This window comes from Gymnoscopelus braueri, assembly GCF_963280865.1.
Source record: "Gymnoscopelus braueri genome assembly, chromosome: 11".
NCBI classification, from domain to species: Eukaryota; Metazoa; Chordata; class Actinopteri; order Myctophiformes; family Myctophidae; genus Gymnoscopelus; species Gymnoscopelus braueri.
The window spans coordinates 4,872,351-4,898,105 of record NC_137613.1 but is presented as its reverse complement, the minus strand read 5'-3'; the positions used below and the strand labels follow the sequence as shown (position 1 = coordinate 4,898,105).

Genomic DNA, 25,755 nt, shown 5'->3' with positions numbered 1-25,755 from the left:
AACGACCGAGCAGGTTCGGTCGTGTCCCGACCGGGAGAGCCGTGGATAGCCGTGGGGTAGTGAAGAGGGGGGAGAGAGCGAGAGGGGGGGAGAGAGCGGAGGGGGGGAGAGAGCGGAGGGGGGGGGGGGGGGTAAAGGTTTTGGTCCGAGGTGCAGTCCGAGCTGGCTTCAGTGTTGCCAGATTCTTTGAGCGAAACAAGCGATCAGGTCTATGAAAACAAGCCCAAAAGAAGCGACCAGTTTCACCACTTGAACCCTATTACGTCACCTACTTTCAAAAAGAATCTTGAAAGCCAGCCAAAATAAGCAACTACACTTCAGAAACAAGCCCAAACAAAAGCAACCAGCAACTATGAATAATATTTACAAGCGACTTGACAGGGAAAACAAGCCTGGCAGGATCTTGCAGACCAGTGCTGCCAGCTCTAACGCATGCACACAACAATGTGCACATTGGCCGACAGCTTGTGATGAACTAAATGCCAACTTTTGCCAACAGACTGCCAGTCTGTTGTAGATTCACCTTTAAATGGTGCATTTATATAGCGCTTTTATCCAAAGCGTTTTACATTGATTGTGCCATTCACCCATTCACACACACATTCATACACCGATGGCGGAGGAAACCATGCAAGGCACCAACATGCTCTCAATTAGTGGTTCAGCGTCTTGCTCAAGGACACTTCTACACTAACTCTAGGGAGCCCCCCCGAGCCCGGGATCGAACTGGGAACCTTGCGGTTTCCAGTTCACTCTACCCGGCCACTCGACCCCTGAGCCACTGCTGAGTCTTCTGCCGTAATCTGAAAACTCACCTCTGACTTTTTTTTGTCAGAAATGTAAACAGCGCGTGGTAACAACAATTTACACAATAATACATGTCATCAACAAGTACAAAACACTGTGTACAAAGGAGAAGAAGGAAAACGGCAGCAGTGAATGACCTTTCTCCTTTCTGTGGGAATATGCATTTACCTCCCGTAGCACTTAGCCCTATAGATAGAGATCATGCAGTCTTATGCAAAGGTTACAATGTCATTTAGACAGCATGTTATTTAGACAGATGCCAGGTTCATTTGTTGACCTCCTGGCAGCCCATAGTTTGTCATTTCAATGTACTTTAAAAACATTGTTTTTAATGTTTTATAATGTTTAGACTGATGCTAGGTTCTTGGTTTAGCTGTGATCCTAGATGACTGAGGCACTACACTGTCTCTTGTGCATGTGATGCATTACCTTGTGTTTGCCTCGCTTTGCTGTAAATCACTCTGGATTAAAGAGCCTGAAAATAAGGACCTGAAGTGAACTAGGTAATTAATGTGCATTATCAACTCCTGCCACTAGGTGGACAAGAGGCTCATGGAGCTGAACATGCATGTGGGTTAGGGTTAGTTCCATATCTTAAAGTTATGTTTATGTTTTGTACTTAAGTGGTGTGTCTGTATGTTTTATAAATATTTAACAAGTTAAGTATTAACCAGAGTTTGACTAAATGCCTTCGTGCCGCGTTTTGAGCTTATGTAGATCTGCTACTTTTGATGCTTTTGTTAAAAACAAGTTAAAATATGGAGACAACAACGATATTATAGATAGACCTTTTATTGATCCTGTGAGGGGACTTCAGTTGCCATGGTTACAGCGCAGTATGAACAGATTCACGTTTAGTAAGAGTTATACCGAGAAATAACCGCAAATAACCACCAAAAACTCGGAAATATCCGCCCAAAACCGCCAAAAAATCGCGCGCGCTTGCGCGACTTCGCACAGGGCCCCACATTTCTCCCAGACGGCTCTGTGTAGGAGTAGGCCTTTCACCATTATTAATATATAATCACCTAATCATGATTATTTGAGATAAATTGGGGAGAAAAAGAGGTAAAACGTGGCTACTCTAAATTAAAAAAACAAAACAAAAAAAACATTCATAAATATAAAAAAAAAAATCCACTATTTTGGAATTTTGGAAGTATTTATTGAACGTTGTGAGCTTGTACTGTAGATCGTCTATTTCCACTATTTTAGAAAATGTATAGAATTATTAAATATATGGTCTATTTTACTAGAGAAAAACAACTCAACCGCACCGCTGGTTGAAAGCGCGAACGTAACAGTTTCAAGAAGTGAACTAGTTTGTTTACGTTCACGGCAATGAACTAGTTCTTTTGAACGAATCGATCATGAACTACCCATCACTACTGTACCGCTGTCAGGGGTCCCCAGGGCCAGACAGACAGACAGACAGACAGACAGACAGACAGACAGACAGACAGACAGACAGACAGACAGACAGACAGACAGACAGACAGACAGACCCTCTTATTGACAACTAGACTCTAAAAGTTGAACATTGTTTGGGATTGTTTGGGGGAAGATCTTTGCCTATAATGGACCTGACCCATAATAGAGCTTGGCAGGTTGAAAGTGGTCAAAGTCTCAGGTGGTGTGTTGCAGCCTCATGTTGCTTTAAAGAGGTTATCCCTGTTTCTGCTGAAGGCTTTACCGAAGGGGAAGGATCAAGTCCTGCACGCTAGCAGAGGCCTACTGACTGAACGCATGGCGTGTCTTTACTGAGCTCAAAGACCTATAGCAGCCGTACAGCAGCAACATGCTGACGGGCAGCATGTGAAGGCTACAATGTACCGCAGGCTTTACGCTACATTGCATTATTTATTCCTGCTGCAGATGCCCTTGTTGTTGGAGGGTTCGGGTGGTAAAAATAGCCCAATCTACAAGCTCAGGAAAAGGCATTGCAATGCGTTGTGAGCTTGTGTGGACCTTACTTGGTGGTATTGTGGTATAGCTACGTTTATTTAACCCTGGGCTTTGGCTATTCAAAAATAGCAGATCTACAAGCTCATAGCGCGGCACCGAGTGCCGCGCTACGAGCTTGTAGATCTGCTATTTTTTTTTTTCGTGAAAATGTGTGCAAATCTTTGAATATATATATTCTTTTCAAGCAAACATTTTTAAATTTTCAAATCTTTGCTTCTGGGGGGTCCCTGGAACAAAATATTTTGAGATGGGGTTCGGCGGCCAAATTCATATCATTTTGGGGGTCCTTGACATGAAAACGTTTGAGAACCTCTGATATAGAAACCTAAGTTTTTCAGAAAACTGTTGGGATTTAGAAGACATTTCTAGAATCGGCTTCAGGTCTTAATGGGTTAACCACGACTGTTGAAACGGGGACGCATTCTGTGAGCTTTGTATTCCTTTATGACGGATGGTAAAACAATAAGACGAGGCGCTCACCGTACGAGGCACTGACTGTACAGTATGAGTCATAATTATGTACAACAGGGACAAAAGGATGAGCTCCCTGCAGGCCTGCACACATGATGCTGGGGGCGGGACTGATCAAAGACGGCTTTAACTTTTAACTTTTGAGGAATCCGTTGTTACAGTACAGTACAGTCATAAGGAGTGCAGATCAAAGGCGCTGTGAGGTCAGCGATAGTGACAGTAGAGTCAGGGGGGAGGAGCCTTTGGACGATGACATCACTCCACTAGCACAGAGGGATTTGTTTAATTGGTTCAGCTCGCACACAGGAAACACACTTATCCCCTTAAGACCCTTTATATACACTGTATATATAGGGTATATATACTATCGGGTATATAAGTTAAAATAGATGACAATCGCATTGCGTTTTTAGATCTGTGATTTTTGAACATGTTTGCCTTTGATGACATGCCCAAAATAGGAATGCTCCTTTGTAAGTCGCTCTTAATCCAGAGCAATTTACAGTAAGCAAGGACAACACAAGGTAATACATCAAATGTCATCTAATAATAAACTAATACATAAGTAAACCAAGAAGCCTGTACATTGAAACTATACACAATAGGATGCCAGGTCAACAATGACCTGGCGTCTGTCTACATGACATGCTATCTAAGTTACATGTTAGCCTTTGCATAATCCTGCAAGGTCGTCAAGGCGAGGGGCAAGTGCTACAGGCTGAAGTGGAGTCTGAAGAGGTGGTGAGTCTTCAGATTACGGCAGAAGATTGGGAGTGAGTCTGCAGCTGAAACTACAATGGGGAGTTCGTGCCACAGTTTGAGAGGCAGGAGGGAGAAGAGTCTGGGACGTGTGGAGCGCTGTCCCAGATGTTCTAGCGAAGGTGATAGATGATCTGAGAGAGCGGGATGGGGTTGTAGGGTTGGATCAGGCTTTGGAGATACGGGGGGTGTCATACTTTTGGTTGCTTTGTAGGCCAACATCAGTGTTTTGTACTCTGTGAGGGCAGTAACTGGGAGCCAATGGATGGAGCTGAGATGGGGGGAGACATGTGAAATTGTTGGCTGGTTGAAGACCATTTGGATCATTTGGAGGGTCTTAAGTGCACATGCCAGGAGGCCAGTGAGGAGAGAGTTACAGTAGTCAAGCTTTGATATGACTGATGTCTGGATAAGGAGCTGGGCTGACTCCTGGGTGAGGAAGGGTCTGACACCAAGGTTCTTGGCTGTTGGAACCGAAGTCACCAGGGCGTTGTCTATGGAAATAGTTAGAGCCTGCGTGGGGCAGGACTTTTAGCTGGGAAGAAGAGAGAGAAGCTCAGTCTTGCTTTGAGCTCCGTCCATACGTATTGGAAAGGTTTTTAATGATTGTATAACAGTGGTTGAAACACTGTTGCTGTTTCCCAGGAGTCTTAAAGCTTCCTAATCCATTAATGTGATCAGAAAAGCAGGCCTTAAACCCACATAATCCTGAACATTGACCTGGTTTGTGCTGTAGGCTGGTGAAAGTATTGCACATCTAGGGCTTTTTACTTGACCATTAATTGTCACACAAATAATCGTGATTAACGATTTAATTGAGCTTTTTGGCATTGAACGTTGGGACATATAATAATGACATTTCTGTTAAGTTTGGGTCCCGGCAGGTAAAAAAGTAAAAAAAGTTTAAAAAATGACAATATTTGTCTTTGAAATGTAGAGGAGTGAAAGTCATAAGCTTCCAAAAGCTAGTAAAGTACACTACTCAAGTAATTGTACTTTGTTACTGTCCACCACTGTGTGTAAGAGCACTGGGTCACTGGAATAAACAGGAAACACTTTTCTGAAGTTTATCATTTTTATTCCAAAAATGTGTGTGTACTGTTAGTCCACTGTAGTGACATAATGTGTGACTGACTTAATGTGTGTCCTCTGTAGGAGAGACAGTGTAGTGACATAATGTGTGACTGACTTAATGTGTGTCCTCCTCTGTAGGAGAGACTGTAGTGACATAATGTGTGACTGACTTAATGTGTGTCCTCCTCTGTAGGAGAGACTGTAGTGACATAATGTGTGACTGACTTAATGTGTGTCCTCCTCTGTAGGAGAGACTGTAGTGACATAATGTGTGACTGACTTAATGTGTGTCCTCCTCCAGGAGAGACGCTGGAGGAACAGAGGAGGAAGATCCAGAACATGAACACAGTGCTACAGCCATGCTCCTCCAACGTCATCGTTCTGCCAAACAAGGTGAGAGGAGCACATCACCCATTGTCAACCCTATCAGCATATTATTAGTCCTCACTAGAGTTCTCAACAGGCCTGAAAAGTAAGGCCCGGCCCTAACTGGGCCTTACTGGGCCGGCCCTCAAAGTCACACAGCCAACAAGCTTTGAACTGAGTAGATTGGACCTTCCGTTCCAGAGATAATGGCCGAAACATGAAAACGTCCACTTTCGCCGATGGAGTTTTGGCCATTGTCGCCCGTTTTTCTTTAACCCATTAAGACCTGAGGCGATTCTTAAAAATGTTTTCTAAATCCTAACAGTTTTTTGAAAAAAAACAAAAAGGTCTTAATGGGTTAATAACAGGCTAGGAAGGTCGTGCGGCGACAAACTAGATGCCTGAGTAAAGTTCACTTTGAGCTGCATCCAACACACCCACTGCCTTACCGTTAGGTCGCTAAGGGCAGTTGACATTTCCTTTTTGGGGGTAATAGATTATTATTTCTTTTCACGGAACCCGAGGCTCGGCCCGGCCCGACTAATTAGCATAGATTTTGGGTTCGGGCAGAATTTGAGAACTCTAGTCCTCACTAATTGTCATTATAACACGGCACCATTTCTGTCTACTTCCTCTGTGTCTCACTGGTGGGGCTGTGGACGGTTCAGAAACATGCCTACCAATGACATCATCGACAGGGATTCCATGCTAATATAAAGAATGACAGCCTTTCTCTTCCTGTAAAGTTGGCACGCTGAACTAGAAGCCACTGTTTAAAATCTTGTTTTGAAATGTCCAATCCTGCCTACCGATGGTAAGCAGGATTCTGAACTGTCCACAGCTAACCTTGCGTCACCAGACTTTCCACCTCGGAAGAAAGCCTGGTATTCGTTCCAAACTGGCCCGTGTGATCCAGTCTAAACCACGCCTACTGAAAAAAAACACGGTGGTTCCGGTTTTTCGGCGGTGCTTTGTTTTGTCATAGTCTTTTGAATACAATTCCATTTAGTTTTAGTCATATTTTAGTCATCTGAAATGTTTTAGTGTTAGTCTAGTTTTAGTCGACTAAATATCATAAGATTATAGTCGTCTAAATCTACAGTTGATTTAGTCGACTATAATGTATTTTGACGGTGCATTGATGGCGTTGTTATGGCTGATTTTACACTTGGTTGCGTGCTGAAAATAGCCGATCTACAAGCTCACAACTGCGACGCGTTGTGAGCTTGTAGATCTGCTATTTTCAGAGCAAAACACCCGACCGCAACCAAACATAAAATGACTTGTCTTTTAGTTCTACTGGATCTCTTCTCCACTATATCCTCACTAACATTTTAGTCTAGTTTTTATTTGTTGACAAAATTGTCAATATATTTAGTCTTAGTTTTAGTCATCATAGCTTAGTTTTTATTTAGTCTTCGTCTGTGAAAAAAGGTATTTGACGAACATTTTTCGTCATAGTTTTAGTCGACGAAATCAACACTGCTGCTCGTTTCTCTTGCAAAAATCTGGTAACACTGGTTGAGAGAAGTGTAGTGTAGAGTGTGTGAACACACAGTGATCCACTCTGCAGTCTCTGCACTGATACTCTGTGGAAACAGTTAGAGTAACAGGTGCTGGATGGCCAGCCAGCTATCCAGCCAGCCAGCGGGCCAATTCTCCACGCTGTCTTCAGCCTCCACTGGGACATATGGTACCTCTGAAAGACTCTGCTGGGTGCATGATTATCCTCATGTATTTTCATTCTAATTTGCTTTGAGGTGTTTTTTTAGGCCACGATGTCTGGTGGTTCAACTGAGGTCGTGGGTTGCAAACAGCAGTGTGCGTGTGCATGATATTCACAGCAAAAATCCTTAGCGTTCATTTAACTACAACTACTGTAGGGCCGTCACCATTACAGGTTGACCACATTTCAACTTTTAAGTTGACGATTCATTGTGACTCAAATAATTGCGATCAAGGATTTATTTGTGTGTTTGGCCGTTGAACATTATGAATACATGTTTTTTTTCTGTTTACCTTTTAGGCTTCGTAATAAAAAATTGCACAGGGCAGAATATGACAAATAATGAAATATACAAAGAAGTTTAATAATTTTATACATGTAAAAATTGCAGAAATAGTTGATCTACAAGGTTACAACGTGTCACTTTGTGACACGTTGTAACCTTGTAGGTCAGATATTTGTTGTAGATCAAAATTTTTAAAAATGTATGAAACATTTTTCAACATGGAAATGATTATGACGATTATGCAAAAATAATTGCGATTGTCTCAAATAATTGCGATTGTCTCAAATAATTGCGATTGTCTCAAATAATTGCGATTGTCTCAAATAATTGCGATTAGACGATTATGTAATAATTGTCTTTTATAATTTTTATAAAGATGTGTTTATTGACAATGCACAATGTACACATATCATTATCATATCCCTCTTCCTTTTTTCTTTAAAAAAAAACAAGACAATGAAAAAGACAAAGAAAAAAGGAAAAGATAAGATACACAAAAAACACCACAAACAAAGAGAACCAAAAAATACAGAGAAAATACAGTCCTCCAAAACCCTCCCCCCACCCCTTTCCCAGAATGGTACACCCTCAATACTCAATTGTTTTTTCCACAACACCTTTTGGAGATTATGTAATAATTGTGACAGGCCTAACTACTACCGCAACCAAAAAGGGTCCATTTGGTTCCATCATTTTGTAGTGTACTCTCTTCGGGGGTTAACTGCGTTCAACCTGAACAGTAGCTCAGGTGTAACAACAGGCTGTGTTTACTGCAGGGCTCCTAGAGGAACTGTAGCCACGCTATGGGACAAAAACACCCCCCGTCTCCGTCTCTCGGTGGTTCAGTCCCAAAGGGACCTAATTGCAGAAGGAATAAACCATTTCCTGAGTCAACATCTTCTCTCGTCTATTTGCTCTTAATTACACGCTGGATGTGAGTTAACGACTATAGGGCTGGTCCCCATTCTACTGCAGGGTCGTACAAATCTAATAGAAATGTTTCCCAGAATGACTAAAAATAAAGAGATTATTTGGTATAAACGTGCATATGAGTTGAACCATTTAACATGAAGATATGTTGTATGATGCAACATGCAAAACGTCTCTGTCTGGTGGAAACCTCCATACTGTAGTATGTCCACAACTATTACTTTTCAGGATAAAAATTCTGATGCCTTATCAATAGGGGTGTGCCGATACGATACGATATTGGGCACACAACTTCGATACGATTTCGATACGATACGCACTTTTTTATTATGAAAATATATGGGGGAGAAAAAAAGCAAATGCAAACAAATATTTCTGTTTTTGCATTATTCAGACATGCAAACTTGTAGCTTTTCAGCTTCCACTAGCCGTTTTTAATCCAAATGGGGCAATAGTGTGACACCTGACCCGAAAAACAACAACATGTCGTCACCCTTTTCACCTCGGGGCTGTTTGCATGCCTGATTATTATTATTGTAAAAAAACGTATCGCGATATATCGTGGGACGATATATCGGCACACCCCTACTTATCAATGGTTTTGACTTGAGCTGCTGTTGTTTACCTCATCAGATTCACTATAAATGTGTTATACTTCCCGGAGGATTTATAACATGCTATTTTACCAGTGCTTTGCTAAATATGTCAGATATTGAGTATTATGATGATGCCTGTGTTCAAATGTCTGTGGTTGTTCCAATGGTTTGGGTGTAATAAGTAAAATAAGTTTGAAAAGTAAAACAAACAAAAAAAAGAATTCTTAGGAGGGCCGGTCCAACTAGTTCGGCGGGCCGGATTTGGCCCGCGGGCCGCCAATTGAACAGCCCTGTCATACTCAGTGGTGGAAAAAGTACTCAAATGTTTTACTTAAGTAAAAGTATCAATACTGCAATGTAGAAGTACTCCGTTGCAAGTAAAAGTCTGGAATTCAAAATGTACTTGAGTAAAAGTACAAAAGTATTGGTATCAAAATGTACTTTAAGAACCAAAAGTAAAAGTACTCAAAATTGAAAATAGCAGATCTACAAGCTCACAACGCGTCGCATCGCGACGCGTTGTGAGCTTGTAGATCGGCTATTTTCAAATAGCCTATGTATAAAATAGGGCTAAAGTGGTATAAATGTTTCATAATGTCATAATTTATATCTGAAAAGTAACTAATAACTAAAGTTGTCAAATAATTGTAGTGGAGTAAAAGTACTATATTTACCTCTGAGATGTAATGGAGTAGAAGTAAAAGTACTGAAAACTGGACATACTCAAGTAAAATAAAAATACGTCAAAATTGTACTTAAGTACAGTACTTGAGTAAATGTACTTAATTACTTTACACCACTGGTCGTACTGTAATCAAATGAATGTGTGTGTGTGTGTGTTTCTCTGTCCCCTGCAGTCACCTTATGCCACTCCATCCCGTCCCGCTCCAGCCGCTCCCATCACCACCACGGCGCTCCTCCAGGCCCCGCCTCCGCTGGTGCCGCCCGCCCAGGACCCGCCCGGCGGCCTCCTCCCGGACCTCCTGGGGGACGTCCCCTTCGGCCTGGCCCCCCACGTGCTGGCCGTGCAGGTGGGCTTCCCCCTGGGGGTCCCCGACGTCCTGCTGAGCCGAGACATCAACCACAACCTGTCCAGCTTCCACTACGACTTCACCCTGGAGAACTCTGTGCTGTGCAACCAGTAGCTGTTAGCGCCCCCTGTAGGCCGTTGGACGGCAAAACGACAACCTGTTCCCTCTTCCACTTTACGACAAGGTGTTCCAGAACTTTTCAGGCCGTGACCCCCTGCCCCCCCCAATTTGGCCCCCAATTTGGGAACCACGGCTCTACTTTTCGGGATTCAAATGAAAGAATTGCAGAAGTAGCAGATCTACAAGCTCAAAAGCGCTGCGTTTCGAGCTTGCAGATCTGCTACTTTTGATGCTTTTGTGTGACGCTGTAATATGATCATAAGTAGGGCGTTAATTTAGGGAAAAAACACATGGTCTAAACCTGGGGAGGCTTTCAAAGGGCCTGTAGAACAAATGTAAAGCTAATCATATTGGAGAACATGTTAACCCATTAAGAACTGAGGTTAGAAAATGTTAGAAAATGTCTTCTAAATCCTAACTGTTTTTTGAAAAAACTGATGTCACTAACAAACTATGTCAGTAGCCTCGATCTCTAGGCTTTTATTGTTTAGTTTTGCTAAAAAAATAAAAGCCTGGACCAGCCGCGTCGGTGTACCCGATATAGGAAGTGTTTCATTTCCCTCAACCAACCAGAGTGCAGTGGGCGTCGCTCGTAATGTTGTGTTGACGGGGCGGGGGGCTGACGGACAGATCGGTGAACCAATGGGATCACGCGCATTCTCTCGCCGGAGATGTTAAACCCGCCCCTCTAGGTAGGAAAACAGGAGGGCTAGTGCAGCCTACTATGTCAGTGGTTCTCAAACATGTTCATGTCAAGGACCCCAAAAATGATATGTATTTGGCTGTGGACCCCCATCTCAAAATATGTTGTTCCAGGACCAGATTTGAGTTTAAAATGTTCGCTTTAAAAGAATATAAATATATTAATTTGCTCACATTTTATACATTTTTCAAAAAATAGCAGATATACAAGCTCTATGAGCTTGTATATCTGCTATTTTTTTAATAGCCAAAGTGTAAAATAATGCTTTTTAGCTCAAATGAAAAAGTGACACAGATGCCTTCCAGGTCTTAATGGGTTAACTCCATTCAATTCGGGAAAGCGTCTGTCATTTTAGATTTCTTTGGCTATTAAAAAATAGCAGATGAAAATTAGAATCTTTAATCTTTGAATATATCTTTTTTAACGATTTTTTTACTCGAATCTTTGCTCCTGGGGGGTCCCTGGAACAAAATATTTTGAGATGGGGGATTCCGCGGCCAAATACACATCATTTTGGGGGTCCTTGACATGAAAACGTTTGAGAACCACTGATATTATAGCAACATACGTTTTTTTTTCAAAAAACGGTTAGGATTTAGAAGACATTTGTAGAATATATATTCAAAGATTGGCGCAAATTTTCACGATAAAAAAAAAAAAAAAGCAGATCTACAAGCTCGTAGCGCGGCACTCGGTGCCGCGCTATGAGCTTGTAGATCTGTTATTTTTGAATAGCCCAGAATCAGAGTTACTGTATAACAGGTACTGTACGCAACATCACTATCTGTTATTGATACATTTGACCGTGCAATTAATCTGTTCGCAGATATCAGCCAAAATGTCAATATCGTCATTTATAATATGTCTGGTCACTTAAAATAATTTGGTAATTTCCCTAATAATTTAGGAACTGTAACAGAAAGAAAGGATGACATCAAACTGTACTGTTTGTCTATTAGGAAATGCTGTGGGTTCTTATTATTACCAATACATAATCTCCTCGTTAAATCATTTCTGACATTTTGTATACGCAGTCCAAGCACTTTCCCTCTGTCGACAAAACACAATGGTTTGGTCTGTTTTGAAATGAATGTGATTTGTTGTTTAATTAACATGGCCTTCCATTTGAACCCAACATTGGCATGTTTTTTTGTTCAAGCATCTTATCTTATTTATTGTGTTTATGTAATGTTTACATAATGCCATCATCGTTTCAACCTCATCATCATATTCAAATAAATGTAGCACGTCAGGGCGTCATACACTTGGTAGCTGTACGTTAAATACCAACTCAAACTAAATACAGTCCCTACCAAAACAAAAAAACTATTTGTACTCGCCAAAAATACGACTTATTTTTATTTGGTTGTTATTAGTTGGATGGAAAGGATAGATTAAATTCTACGCTTATTTGTTTGCGACAAAATGTTTGTAAAACGTCTGGGAAATGTATTCATTAATGTTTAATAAGTGAACTTATATGAAACCACTTCAGCAGTCTACTGATAATCTTGAATTGCACGTCAGTTGTGTAGAGAGAAGATTGTCTTACTGTAACCATATGCTTTGCACACTGGCGTTACAACCTGAAGCAATATATTCTAACAGAATGTCAAACCACTTTCAACCTTGGCGTGCCTATTTTTGGGCCTCGATGCCTTTATAGGATTTACAAAATAATGTATAAATATATATATTGAAAATAGCCAATGCGACAAGTTGTGAGCCAAGTTGTAGAACGGCTATTTAAAAAAAATATATATATAGGGCTCAAGTGGTTGTTGGCTGTTTTCTATGATTTGTTCAGATGCTTCAGGACGCGGCTATTGTACGAGGCAAACCCTTTATGTTTCTGATCAGATGCATCTTTGTATTTTAGTACAGGGGATGGTTTTCAATATAATACACTGTTTTCATTCTTTGATTCTTATCTTTTGAGTCCAGTTCTGTTCTTTACTGTCTATGGTTCTGTTAGCTTGGCTATTTAGCATGCTTCTTTCCATACGTTATTCACTGATTGTATTATACAGTATAGAGGCTATTAGGTTATCATTGGCCTGTATTGATGATAGAGGGTGTGTCACTGTATCTGTTTTGTTTTTTTTAGGCATGCTCGTCTGTTAGTTGGTTTACAGACGTCTTTCTGTAAGACGTTTATTTTTGTTCGTGTCATTTAGACTGAGATCAAACATTTACAACCTTTATTTGAACCATGAACAATGTTGACCCTGTGACCCTTTGAACTTTCTGTGCCTTTAATATGCTTTGCAAAAGAAAGGCAACATTGTCTTGGTGGTGAGTTTATTCATAACCCCCCCCCCCTCTTTCAGTGGGTATAATTAATTTGTTTGATTCCTTGATTGATTTCTTTCATGCTTTGAATTATTGGCAACCACTGTGGAGAAATTATCATATTATGGAATAAAAAATACAAGTTATTATGAGGTTTCTTCCCTTTATTCACATACAGTAGACTAGGGGTCTTCTCTTTCAATATTTGTATTGATTTTTAACAATTAAGTGCACAACACAAGACACACAAGACAACATACACAAAACAACAAGCCACCCCCCCCCCCGCCCCCCACTACATATTGTATCATTGTGTTGAAGATTAAACGTTTTCCTTGATTTCATAGATAGCTTGTTTGACAGCCCTGTGTATCATCAGTGTTGTGTGAATAGTTTTTTGGTTGTTTATTTACATAATCTTTTCTAAGAATATGCTAAAATAATGTGTGTTTTCATTTAACCCCTTACACTCCCAAATACTTTGACCTTTGGCTCTGTACTTGGACTTCTCTTTTTTCCCTCTACACCAAACGTCTTCGCCGAAAGTAGCAGATTTACAAGCTCACAACGTGTCACTCTGCGACATGCTGTGAGCTTGTAGATCTGCTATTTTCTACGAATGTTGGGGATGCTAGGGTTCAAGTGGTTAATAAAATAAATAATAAATATAATAAATAAAATAAAAATAAATAAAGTTCCTATGACATACCCCCGTAGTAACTGTGTCCCCCTAGGGGTCCCGGACCCCCTGTTGAAGACCCCTGACAAAGTCTTCATTAAAAAGAAAGATCATGGATATGTGAGTTTATTAATAATTCTGAACAGTAAGCGGCAGGGACTGTGTCTTTAATTTCACGCTCAACTATAATTTAGCTAAATGCACGAGGACATGTTGTATACCATCAATTAAAATAGTGCATTAAAATAGTCATAATTTAATTAATAATAATTAGATCCAAGCAATTTTTTTACTTGAGTAAAAGTATCGATATTCGATACGGTCACAATGTAGAAATACTCTGTTACAAGTCTGGTATTCTGAATGTACTTAAGTAAAAAAGTACAAAAGTATTGGCATCAAAATGTACTTAAAATACCAAAAGTAAAAGTACTCATTATGTTCCGTTTTGAGTTTTCAAAATGTGTAAAAATCTTACTGGAAAAAAAAGTACTGAAAATAGCAGATCTACAAGCTCACAACGCGTTGCATTGCTATTTTAAAATAGCCACAATATATATAGAGCTTAAATGGTTAATGTGTGTTTAGTAATAATAATCTAATCTAAAAAGTAACTATAACTAAAGTTTTCAAATAATTGTAGTGGAGTAAAAGTACAATATTTGCCTCTGTGATGTAATGGAGTAGAAGTAAAAGTACTGAAATTTGCAAATACTCCAGTAAAGTAAAACAAAAATACCTCAAAATTTAACTAAGTACATTGCTTGAGTAAATGTACTTAGTTACTTTCACACCACCAGGAAGCAGCGTGTAAAGCCAGCCAATCACAAAGCTACAGTAGTGATTTTTGGTCCCGCCTCCCCCAACCAGAACAGCCAGCCAGGCCAGCCGGGCCCGCCCCCCGCCCCGCCCCCATCCTATCAGCCATCGCGCGTGCCACATAAAGAACAGATCTACAAGCTGTCGACGCGTCGCTCCGCGACGCCTCGACAGCTTGTAGATCTGTTCTTTGACACTGCGACGCGACACCGAGGTACCCAGCAGTATAAGTGCAGCTTGGAGACTATAAACACAACAGAGAAGTTTAGTTTAAACAATAAGCTGCTTCTTAACGTCACAACGACGACTATAACGTTGCTTTTTATACACTTTATTATAAACATAGACGTATTAATTCATATATTAATATCCGCGCGCGTTGGAAGCTCGAAAAAACTAGTTTTAAAGCAACTTTTTAAAGGAATTATAACTTTATAAGGGTCGCAAACATGTAGATATATAATATGAATGATGTTAGACTGTTGGACTGAAGGAAACACCGAGGTTGGAGGTTCGAACCCCGCCCGGGGACCAAGAAGAACCGTGGTTTAGGCTGTTAGGCTCTACTTTTGATACAAACTACGGACATTTTTGCCATCTATTTTTAGTTATTTCCTTATTATGAGCGGGGATATGATCTAATTGTTTAATTTGCTCTAAAAGTGTGAATATTACTATTTTTTTCCCCATTCCATTTTCGACCAATTTGGTGGAAAAGTGGTACAAACCGACTCATTATTTTTCTTTTTTTTTAATAAACTTATAAACTCTTTGATGGAAAGCATCGTGTCTGCTATTAATAACACTGGAGACTTTGTGATCCTGGGACTGTTTTTGTGAGGAACTTTTTTTACTTAACTATTTATTTATTTATTTATTGAACAGTCAAACCCAGGGACTATAACTTGATCAACTGGAGGAATTCATCATCGCATCGATTATGATGATGATCGATTATTGATCGTTTTGTTTAAATATCGATCGGAAACATGTCGTCATCATCATCACAGAGGGTGGGGGTTAAACCCCCCTCATTAACCACAACAAACACCACGTCGTCTCCTCCTCCTTCATCACCACCCTCCTCCTCCTCCTCCTCCTCCTCCTCGGTACCGGTGGTCCCGGGGGTCGTGGTACCGGTGGGGGTCCGGTTGCTGCAGCCTGTCCGCGCCACGGTGCCATATCACCACCAGCTGCTGCTTCAGCGTGGTGGTGCTGGTGGAGGAGGAGGAACTGGAAACCAGCAGAACCACCAGAACCAGAGCCCTCCCCCCTCCTCCTCCTCCTCCTCCTCCTCCTCCTCAGCTCTAGCCAGCAGCAGCTTCAGTCCTCCGACGCAGGGAGGAGGATTCATAGGAACCACCGGAGGAGGAGCGGGCGATCCACCACCAGGAGGAGCGGGCCGATCACTGCGGTACCAGAACCAGCAGAACCAGCAGATCCACAGACAGTCTCCCGTTAACAGCTCCTCATCTGAAGGTAAATAAACCTGAATGAATGAATGATGGATCATGCATGGATCATAATATGCTTGGATCAGATGTATGTATGGATGGATGAAGCTGTAATATATATTATAACCTCATCATCATCCATGTTATTCTGGTTGGATGGTTCTCTGTTCTGTTCTGTGGGGTTATTATAGTTAGCTTCGATGCTAAGGAGGAGACCATAGACTTATAATGGAGGAGGAGGCTATAGCTGTGCTGTTGTGCTACAGTACCAGGTATGCTAGCTGCCTTTAATTGGGTCAGATCCCCGTTTGGGGGAATGGAGGGGGGGGGGGGGGCTGTTATCATCATGCCCCCTCTATCCCCCCCCCCCCCAAGCCACACTAATAATAATAATAATAATAATAACTAATAATCTTTTTTTTTTTTAATCATCTCATATATTTTCATAATCATAACAAGAGATGACAGAAGCCAGTCAGGTTTCATTTCCTCTTCTTTACCATCATATCAGTGATGTTATTATGTTGTGGTTTATTGGTATTTATTTGTCATCACGGCACTATAACATCCTGACAGCTAATTCTTGCTCTAAGAGTGTTGAGAATGGAACCAAAATAATGGACCTGAAAGGGTCCATTATTTTGGTTCCATTCTCAACACTCTTAGAGCAAAAGGGTTTTATTATTACTGTGCAAATGGACTTATTACACTGCAGATTATATTGACTGTGACAGACGGGCTGTTTTGTTATTATTGTTATGATTAATAAAACATATATTTAGTGATGCGTGGAGGAGCATCATCAATCATGTCCGCTCTGGTGATGATGGTGATGATGATGATGATGATGATGCAGCTACTGATAATGCCCCCCCCCCCCTCTCTCCCCCCTCCCCTGTCGTAGATACATAAACACCCCAGTCCTATAAATAAACGGCATGGAAGATGATTGGGTGGAATAGAATGATGATGAACGTACAGTAGACTACGCAGGGAGGGAGGGAGGGAGGGAGGGCACCATACTATACTATGCGATGGAAGGATGAAAGGATGGAAGGAAGGAAGTGTAGTTTATAATGTGTTGTTCTTGCACACCTTCTGTTCTGTGGGTATACACACCGTCTGTCTGTCTGTCCGTGTGTCCTTGGCTGAGATGGAAAGAATGACGTGGTTGAGCTGTAAAGATGGTAACAGCACAGCCTGGGCCTGCCTGCTGCTCTCAGGACGTAAACACAAGCCTGCTGCAAGCACTACCACCAGCCTGGGTTTTATTTATATATATATATGTATATGTATATGAATTATGAAGCATTGAGCATTATCCCCCTGATGATGACAGTTACTTAACGCCTTAAACCTAGGGGTCTACAACAAGGGGTCCTCCTCAGAGTTACTACAGGGGGGTCGTCGCCCAAATCTGTGTGTGATAGGATTTTGTTTTACATTAACCGCTTGAACTCCTAGCATCTCTGTTCTGAAGAACATTATAGCCGAAAATAGCAGATCTACGAGGCGTTGTGAGCTTGTAGATCTGCTATTTTTTGGCAAAGAGGTTTGGTGTAGAGGGGGGAAAAAAGAGCAGACCAAGTAAAAAAAAAAAGAAGTTTAATCTGAAACACAATTTTATACAATATAGAGTAGGGGGTCCCTGCTTCATCTCTCTCTCAGCTAGGGGGTCCTTGGCCTGACAATGTTGAAGACCCCTGGTCTATACCGGCAACCTTTTTGACATGTACTGTATGGTCATGTTTTTATGTTCTTGATAGTCAGTGTGTCACATCAACATTTAGTTTAATTATGACACCACATCTAAATACTAATATTTCCATCAGATGGTGATTGTCACAATGTCACATGATCAGGATGTAATGATCATTAGACTCTATCTCCCAGACTCCCTCTCCAGTCACAGTTCACAGTTTGAATGAAATGTAGAATTAATATGCAGGATGTAATTTGCATACAGATGTGAGGGCACTTCCATTTAATTGACTAAATTCTTTAAAATATTCTATTTTAAAAGAAAGCCCCTCTCTGGTGATCTATTCTAGGCCCACCTCCACACCTTTTCTTTTCCCTCTACACCAAATCTCCCCGGTGACATAGCCGATAGCCGACACGCCGTGACGCGTCGTTGTGAGCTTGTAGATCTGCTATTTTGGCCAAACGATGTTGTTTTCACCCATTCTGTCATGATGCCCAGAGTAGGGATGCTAGGGGTTGGTGTGTTGGATTTGGAAGTGCAGTAATAAGTAGTATTTTGCAAATCCAGCCAACATTCAGCCCTGTACTGTTACAGTTTTATATTATTCAATGACATAAATGCTTGTCAACGTATTTGGACACACTGGTCTTTCTGTGGGGGATTTATTTTCTCTTCCCTTGTATTGAGTGAGGTAGTAGTGAGGTAGTAGTGAGGTAGTAGTGAGGTAGTTGTGAGGTAGTTGTGAGGTAGTAGTGAGGTAGTAGTGAGGTAGTAGTGAGGTAGTAGTGAGGTAGTAGTGAGGTAGTAGTGAGGTAGTAGTGAGGTAGTAGTGAGGTAGTTGTGAGGTAGTTGAAAGGTTGCCGGGTCGATTTCACGGACCGGCAGGAAAAAAATATCTGGGTGGGTAGTGGAAGAGTACTCCTCCCCCCAACACCGCTGAAGTGCCCTTGAGCAAGGCACTGAACCCCCAGTATGAACTGCTCCAGTATAGCTGCTCAGTGGCCAGCAGTATCAGACTGTGGTTGTACTGGTCAGCTCCCAGTACAACAGTATCAGACTGTGTGGTTGTACTGGTCAGCTCCCAGTACAACAGTATCAGACTGTGTGGTTGTACTGGTCAGCTCCCAGTACAACAGTATCAGACTGTGTGGTTGTACTGGTCAGCTCCCAGTACAACAGTATCAGACTGTGTGGTTGTACTGGTCAGCTCCCAGTACAACAGTATCAGACTGTGTGGTTGTACTGGTCAGCTCCCAGTACAACAGTATCAGACTGTGGTTGTACTGGTCAGCTCCCAGTACAACCGCATTAGACTGTGGTTGTACTGGTCAGCTCCCAGTACAACAGTATCAGACTGTGGTTGTACTGGTCAGCTCCCAGTACAACAATGGGGCGGCAGTGGTTCAGGGGTAGAGTGGCCAGTAGAGCGGCCGGATGGGAACCGCGAGGTTCCCAGTGTCGAAGTGCTCTTGAGCAAGACACTGTACCCCTAATTGCTCCCGATGCATGGTTTCCTCCGCCGTCGGTGTATGAATGTGTGTGTGTGTGTGTGAATGGGTGAATGATCTATGTAAAGCACTTTGGATAAAAACTATATATAAATGCACCGTTTACCATTTTAAATGCACCATTTACAACAGTATCAGACTGTGGTTGTACTGTTCAGCTCCCAGTACAACAGTATCAGACTGTGTGGTTGTACTGGTCAGCTCCCAGTACAACAGTATCAGACTGTGTGGTTGTACTGGTCAGCTCCCAGTACAACAGTATCAGACTGTGTGGTTGTACTGGTCAGCTCCCAGGTGGGTTTGCATTTTTCTGACCGGGTCTAGTGAGACTCAGCGGATACAGACATTAGCCTGTCCTCCCCAGAAACAAAGCCCTCAGAAACCAGGGGTGTCATAGTGGTAGGGCCCACATATAAACCTCCCAAATCACATGAATCCACAATCCAGCAGTTCTTCTTCAAATACATCTCAGTATACTTATTGTTTGATAGGTCTAACTGGTGGTGCCACTGTAGGCTACTAGATGTGTCATCCATGTGAAAACCAGGGTTTTTCTGCCGTTATGAAAGACTAGTGACACTAGGTTAATAAGGCTGTTAGGTTATGAAAGACTAGTGACACTAGGTTAGTAAGGCTGTTACGTTATGAAAGACTAGTGACACTAGGTTAGTAAGGCTGTTAGGTTATGAAAGACTAGTGACACTAGGTTAGTAAGGCTGTTAGGTTATGAAAGACTAGTGACACTAGGTTAGTAAGGCTGTTACGTTATGAAAGACTAGTGACACTAGGTTAGTAAGGCTGTTACGTTATGAAAGACTAGTGACACTAGGTTAGTAAGGCTGTTAGGTTATGAAAGACTAGTGACACTAGGTTAGTAAGGCTGTTACGTTATGAAAGACTAGTGACACTAGGTTAGTAAGGCTGTTACGTTATGAAAGACTAGTGACACTAGGTTAGTAAGGCTGTTACGTTATGAAAGACTAGTGACACTAGGTTAGTAAGGCTGTTACGTTATGAAAGACTAGTGACACTAGGTTAGTAAGGCTGTTAGGTTATGAAAGACTAGTGACACTAGGTTAGTAAGGCTGTTAGGTTATGAAAGACTAGTGACACTAGGTTAGTAAGGCTGTTAGGTTATGAAAGACTAGTTACACTAGGTTAGTAAGGCTGTTAGGTTATGAAAGACTAGTGACACTAGGTTAGTAAGGCTGTTACGTTATGAAAGACTAGTGACACTAGGTTAGTAAGGCTGTTATGTTGTTCAGCTCTGTCATAACACACAGTCAGTCTTGGGGGGTGATTGTGCAATGCAGAATCCTTGTCAAGTCAAGTCAAATGTATTTATATAGCACATTTAAAAACAACAGCAGTTGACCCAAAATGCTTTCCAAAACAAGAGCAAAAAATGTGTCTATTCACAAAGCAAAAATAAAGGCATATAACGTGTGTTTTTGGTTAGTAAGCAACCAGTTGGATATGCTGTCCTCTTAAAGCAGGACCCCCCCTCCTCCCAACACGTGGTGACCTGTGGTTGACTGACCCTCCTGTTGGTCAAACCAATGTTGTCTGCTCTCTCCATCTCTCTACTTTTTAATGTTTTTAAATGGCGTTGCCTCTTTTTAATGTGTCTGTTGTTTTTCAATGTGACAACAAGCACCATGAGTTGGGGAGAACGGTATTCTTCTCCCTTGTCTGCCTATAGTGTGTATTGTGGAAGTGACAATAAAACAGAACTGATTCTGATTACATACTCAGTGTTTGTGTTACAACAGAACACACACAACTCCATATATCTGTAATGACACGTCTAATAACGCCTTTCAACCTGCCATTGTCCTTAGTTTGGCCATGATGTCATTGTAGGCAGGAAAAAATACTTTATTTCTATGGATTAGTCGCCCCATGGAGAGTTGACGTCATGGATATGTTTTTAGTTTTTGTCTCATTCCTAAGACAATAATTTGATGACCAGCGGACCGGTAGTCAGCGGTTCCGGTAGGAGACACAAAGGAGACTCTGCCGGTCATCAAATTATTGTCTTAGGAATGCGACAAAAACAAACAAAATATCCATGAATTCAGGTTTCCATGGGGTGACTAATCCATAGGAAAAAAGTCATTTTGGGGGTGAACTATCACTTTAAAGGAACACTTTGCCCATTTTCAACCATATCTTCATATAATTGGTCCTCACTAATGCTCATTATAATAATGACACCATTCTGTGTCTACAGTTCTGCAGACAGAACGGTGGCATCTATTTCAGCGCGCTAACTTTCCAGGAAGTGAAACGCCGGCTGTAGTTTTTTCTCTTTTAATTAGCTTGGATTCCCCATGGATGATGTCATTGGTTGTCAGGTTTCTGAAGTGTGCACAGCCCCAACCAATGAGACACACAGTGAGTAGACGGACATGGTGCCATCTTAAAGCAATGAGACACACAGCACCAAGTGCCGCACTACGAGCTTGTAGATTTAAAAAAAATCTTGAACATAATATGTGCAAATCTTTGAATATATATGTTTTAAAGTGAACATTTTAACTCAAATCTTTTGCTTCTGGGGGGTCCCTGGAACAACATATTTTAAGATGGGGGTCCGCGGCCAAACAATACATATCATTGTGGGGGTTGACATGAAAAGGTTTGAGAACCACTGATATTATAGCAACAAACGTTTTTTCTGAAAACTGTTCCCCCAGAAGCAAAGATTTGAGTTACAAATGTTTGCTTTAAAAAACATATATATTCAAAGATTTGCACAAATCCTCCAAGATTTTTCAAAAAATAGCCGATCTACAAGCTTGTAGATCTGCTATTTTTGAATACCCAAAGAAATGTTCAAATGACACAGATGCATTCCTGGTTCTTAATGGATTAAAGTAGTGGCCAGCCAGACAGCCAGTTGTTTAGTTAGTTAAAGTGGTGGCCAGTCAGCCAGTCAGCCAGTCAGCCAGTCAGTCGGTCCAGCCATCCATCCAGTCAGCCAGTCGGTTCAGGCTACATTCCTCTACATCTCCACATCTTGATGCTCTAAAACGCTCCCTCCTCCTCCTCCTCCTCCTCCTCCTCCTCCTCCTTTCCTTCCTGGGCCGGCCACAAGGTCAGCCAATGAGCCGCTCCATCACGTGACCTTTTAAGGGCTGCGGGGCGATGACATCATACTTGTCAGCCGGCCCGCGGCCACGCCCCCCTCTAGGGAGAGAGAGAGACACGCCCACTGAGGTTCAGTTCATTCATGATTCTAAAGGCTTTTTTAAAATGCAGACATGCAGCTATTTAACACTTAGACACTACAGTATGAGTACTGACCCACATTACTGTATATGCAGCCTGATCTCCAGAGAATACCGTAACATTGCACGGAACGAGTGCACTTCATTCCGTGGATAGTCGCCTCGGAACTCCCAAATTGCGTGCATATGTACGGCGAGTCCCACGGTGGGCGTAACCAGTCGCAACACGGAAAAACCCGGAAGCAGAGCAGTCCGCACAATAAAATTTACGATTCTGTGCCTATCGGTACATAACTCAAACGGCGCTGAGTAGGCACAGGCGAATGTCACACCGTTCAGGACGGCAACTCGGTCGCCTTAGCTCCCTCGGTGGTCCTTCACGGGGTGACAATTCGCCTGTGACTGCGCGCCTCCGAAATGGTTTTGTCACAAAGGCAGCGCCGTACCATATGCACGCAATTCGGGAGTTCCGAGGCGGCTATCCACGGAATGAAGTGCACTCGTTCCGTGCAATGTTACGGTAATCTCTGGAGGTCGGGTTGGTATATGATGACACTGTCTATGCATAGAATTGTGGTCTAAGGTTGCTGATGATTGAACACCCATTAAACTATGACTATGCCTTTCCAAGTATACAGTATATCGGCTGCTTCGATATACAGAACATCTTTCTTTAACCACTTGAAACCTAGCATTCTTCCTATTATGTAGGGTGACTGACGGGTCTTCTACATGCTCACATTTAAAGGGATATTTAACTTGGAAACCAGTTGTTACATAACACCACCGTGTGTGTGTGTGTGTGTGTGTGTGTGTGTGTGTGTGTGTGTGTGTGTGTGTGTGTGTGTGTGTGTGTGTGTGCGTGTGCGCGTGTGTGTGTCACTGTAAACGTGTATTGCATACCTTCAGTCTGGAAGATGTTATCATATCCATGTTCCACGTTGCAGTGATGCAGAGCTCTGTAGTCAGTCAGTCAGTATCCTGTGAACAACATGCAAGGTAGAAGAATCAATGTGTTGTGGTTTTAAAAAAAGGCCCATTCATAGGAAGTGAGCGGTAAGACCATAAAATGCTGTCGCTATGACAACGGCTCCTTTTTAAACGTATCGCTTGTAAAGCCAGGCCTCTCTCTCCGAGACGAAGGAATTGAAGGCTGGGAGTGATTTAAAAGACATTAGACCGGCTCTGAACGGCTCTGAACACTGAGAGTAAAACCACTGGCTTATAGTTTTATCTTCAGGAGATGATCTGATCAGGGAATGAACACAAAACTGTAACTGCTTGTTGTTGGCATTAAAACAAAAATGTGATTGTTATAATGCGGCCGTATAGTTGAGTCTGTAGGGCAGTGGTTCTCAAACTTTTTCAGGACCCCCAAAATATTATGTATTTGGCTGCGGACCCCCATCTCAAAATATTATGTTCCAGGGACCCCCCAGAAGCAAAGATTTGAGTTAAAAATGTTCGCTGTAAAAAAAAGTAAATATATTCAAAGATTTGCACACTTTTTGACGATTTTTCAAAAATAGCAGATACAAGCTCATAGTGCGGCACCAAAGTATAAGATAATGGTTCAAATATAAAATGACTAGGGGCTAGCCACCGTATACATGACTGTATCAGATATACAGATATACAAGCTCATAGCCCCTACTTTTTTAAGAAGTAGTGAAAATAGCAGACCTACAAGTTCACGTTATGAGCTTGTAGATCAGCTATTTTCACTAGTTTGTGTCTCAGGGAGAAGACACCACATTTCTCTTTTTGGGTCTCCAGCTAAAACGTTTGGGAAGCACTGGCTTAGAATGTGACATTTTTGTCATATCATTTCTATCTATAACTCTGCACATGTAGAAGACGTAAACCATAGGCTTCAGCTATGGTCTTGAAGGGTAATTATGTTTGCTATAATGACGGTTAGTAGACCGCAGGCCTGCTGTGTCCTGTGTGAACAATGGAGCAGACAGGCTGTGGTCCAGGCTGACTGAGAGGTGTCATTTCCATGGATTCAAGTTCCTCAGTCGTCAGTCACGACCCCGGTCTTCTATGGAAGCGTGCACTGAAAATAGCAGAACTACAACTCAAACCTAGCGCGGCACTCGGTACCGTGCGGCAGTGCCGCGAAGTTCCAGGCACTTCCAGGACTGGAAGAGTAACGTGTGTTAGGAGGACAGCAGCCTGCCAGCCAGGCTACGTCTCAGCTCTCTGAGCTCCATCAGCTCTGACATGCGGTACCTGACCCCCTAATCTGTCATAATCCAGTCGGTCAACCAGGTGTGGTGAAGTGAAAGTTCATTCTAGGGTCAGACCAGAGCAACACACACACACACACACACACACACACACACACACACACACACACACACACACACACACACACAGACACAGACACTAGTGTTTAACATTTTCCGGGAAATAGCTCATTTTAATTCCCGGGAATTTTCAGACCTTTTCCCGGGCTTCCCGGGAATTCCCGTTAAAGGGTAAAAAAAAAAAAAGTGCCCATTAAAATGCATTTATATGTAGATACTTAAATAGCCAATTTTACATTTAGGTGCCCAAATGTCCCTATTGTGTCCACCTATGAACTTGCACTAATAATGACTTAAGTTGATTTTTTAAATCAATAAATATAGTATTTCTTAATTATGAATAATTATAGCTTGTAGATTGGCTATTTTCACCATTTTACTTTTTTAAAATGAACAGTTTTTCCACCCGACAGCGACAATATTTAGTCTATATATGGTTCTGTATCAGTATATGAGTCAGTTTGAGCAGATTTCATTCTAATTTGCTACTATGCCTGCCTGGCGGAGATCTGCTCTGTTGCGCAGCAGCACAGCAGCAGGTGAAGACAATTAACTTAAACGAGGAGCTGCGCTGTGCACCCAAAACGCACTCAAACAATGTCAAACTATCACATTCTAGCACAGGAAGTAGTAGGGTGCTGCTGGTTTCCATTCGTCAAGCAGGGTGCAACTTGTTGATGAAACAAGGTTCACAACAACAACAACAACAAGACAGGAAATGGGGGGGGGGAGGCATGCAAGGGCATATCCTGTCTGTTATGGTACTAGAGAGACAGAGCAATATGTTGGTTTGGCTGGTGTGTGTGTGTCTGTGCCATTATTTGACTATTTTGATGCCATTGGTATTGGTATGTGCCGTGCTATGAGCTTGTATATCTGCTATTTTTTGAATAGCCAAAGAAATCTGAAAATGACACAG

The 25,755-nt window shown here is 41.9% G+C and overlaps 2 protein-coding genes across 6 annotated transcripts in view; both read left to right on the top strand.

Annotated features, from left to right (window-relative positions):
- umad1 (UBAP1-MVB12-associated (UMA) domain containing 1) overlaps positions 1-10,998 on the top strand; it is a 13,961-nt gene extending 2,963 nt beyond the window's left edge. For all 3 annotated transcript variants that reach the window (XM_080442360.1, XM_080442359.1, XM_080442358.1), the window contains exons 3-4: positions 5,378-5,469; positions 9,838-10,998. In XM_080442360.1, the coding sequence (XP_080298486.1) occupies positions 5,378-5,469; positions 9,838-10,125 (380 nt within the window). In that variant the 3' untranslated portion in view covers positions 10,126-10,998. The remainder of the gene's footprint in view (positions 1-5,377; positions 5,470-9,837) is intronic.
- A 3,926-nt stretch (positions 10,999-14,924) lies between these two features.
- Positions 14,925-25,755, top strand: part of LOC308095883 (glucocorticoid-induced transcript 1 protein-like) — a 33,972-nt gene continuing 23,141 nt past the window's right edge. For all 3 annotated transcript variants that reach the window (XM_080443020.1, XM_080443019.1, XM_080443018.1), the window contains exon 1: positions 14,925-16,103. In XM_080443020.1, the coding sequence (XP_080299146.1) occupies positions 15,614-16,103 (490 nt within the window). In that variant the 5' untranslated portion in view covers positions 14,925-15,613. The remainder of the gene's footprint in view (positions 16,104-25,755) is intronic.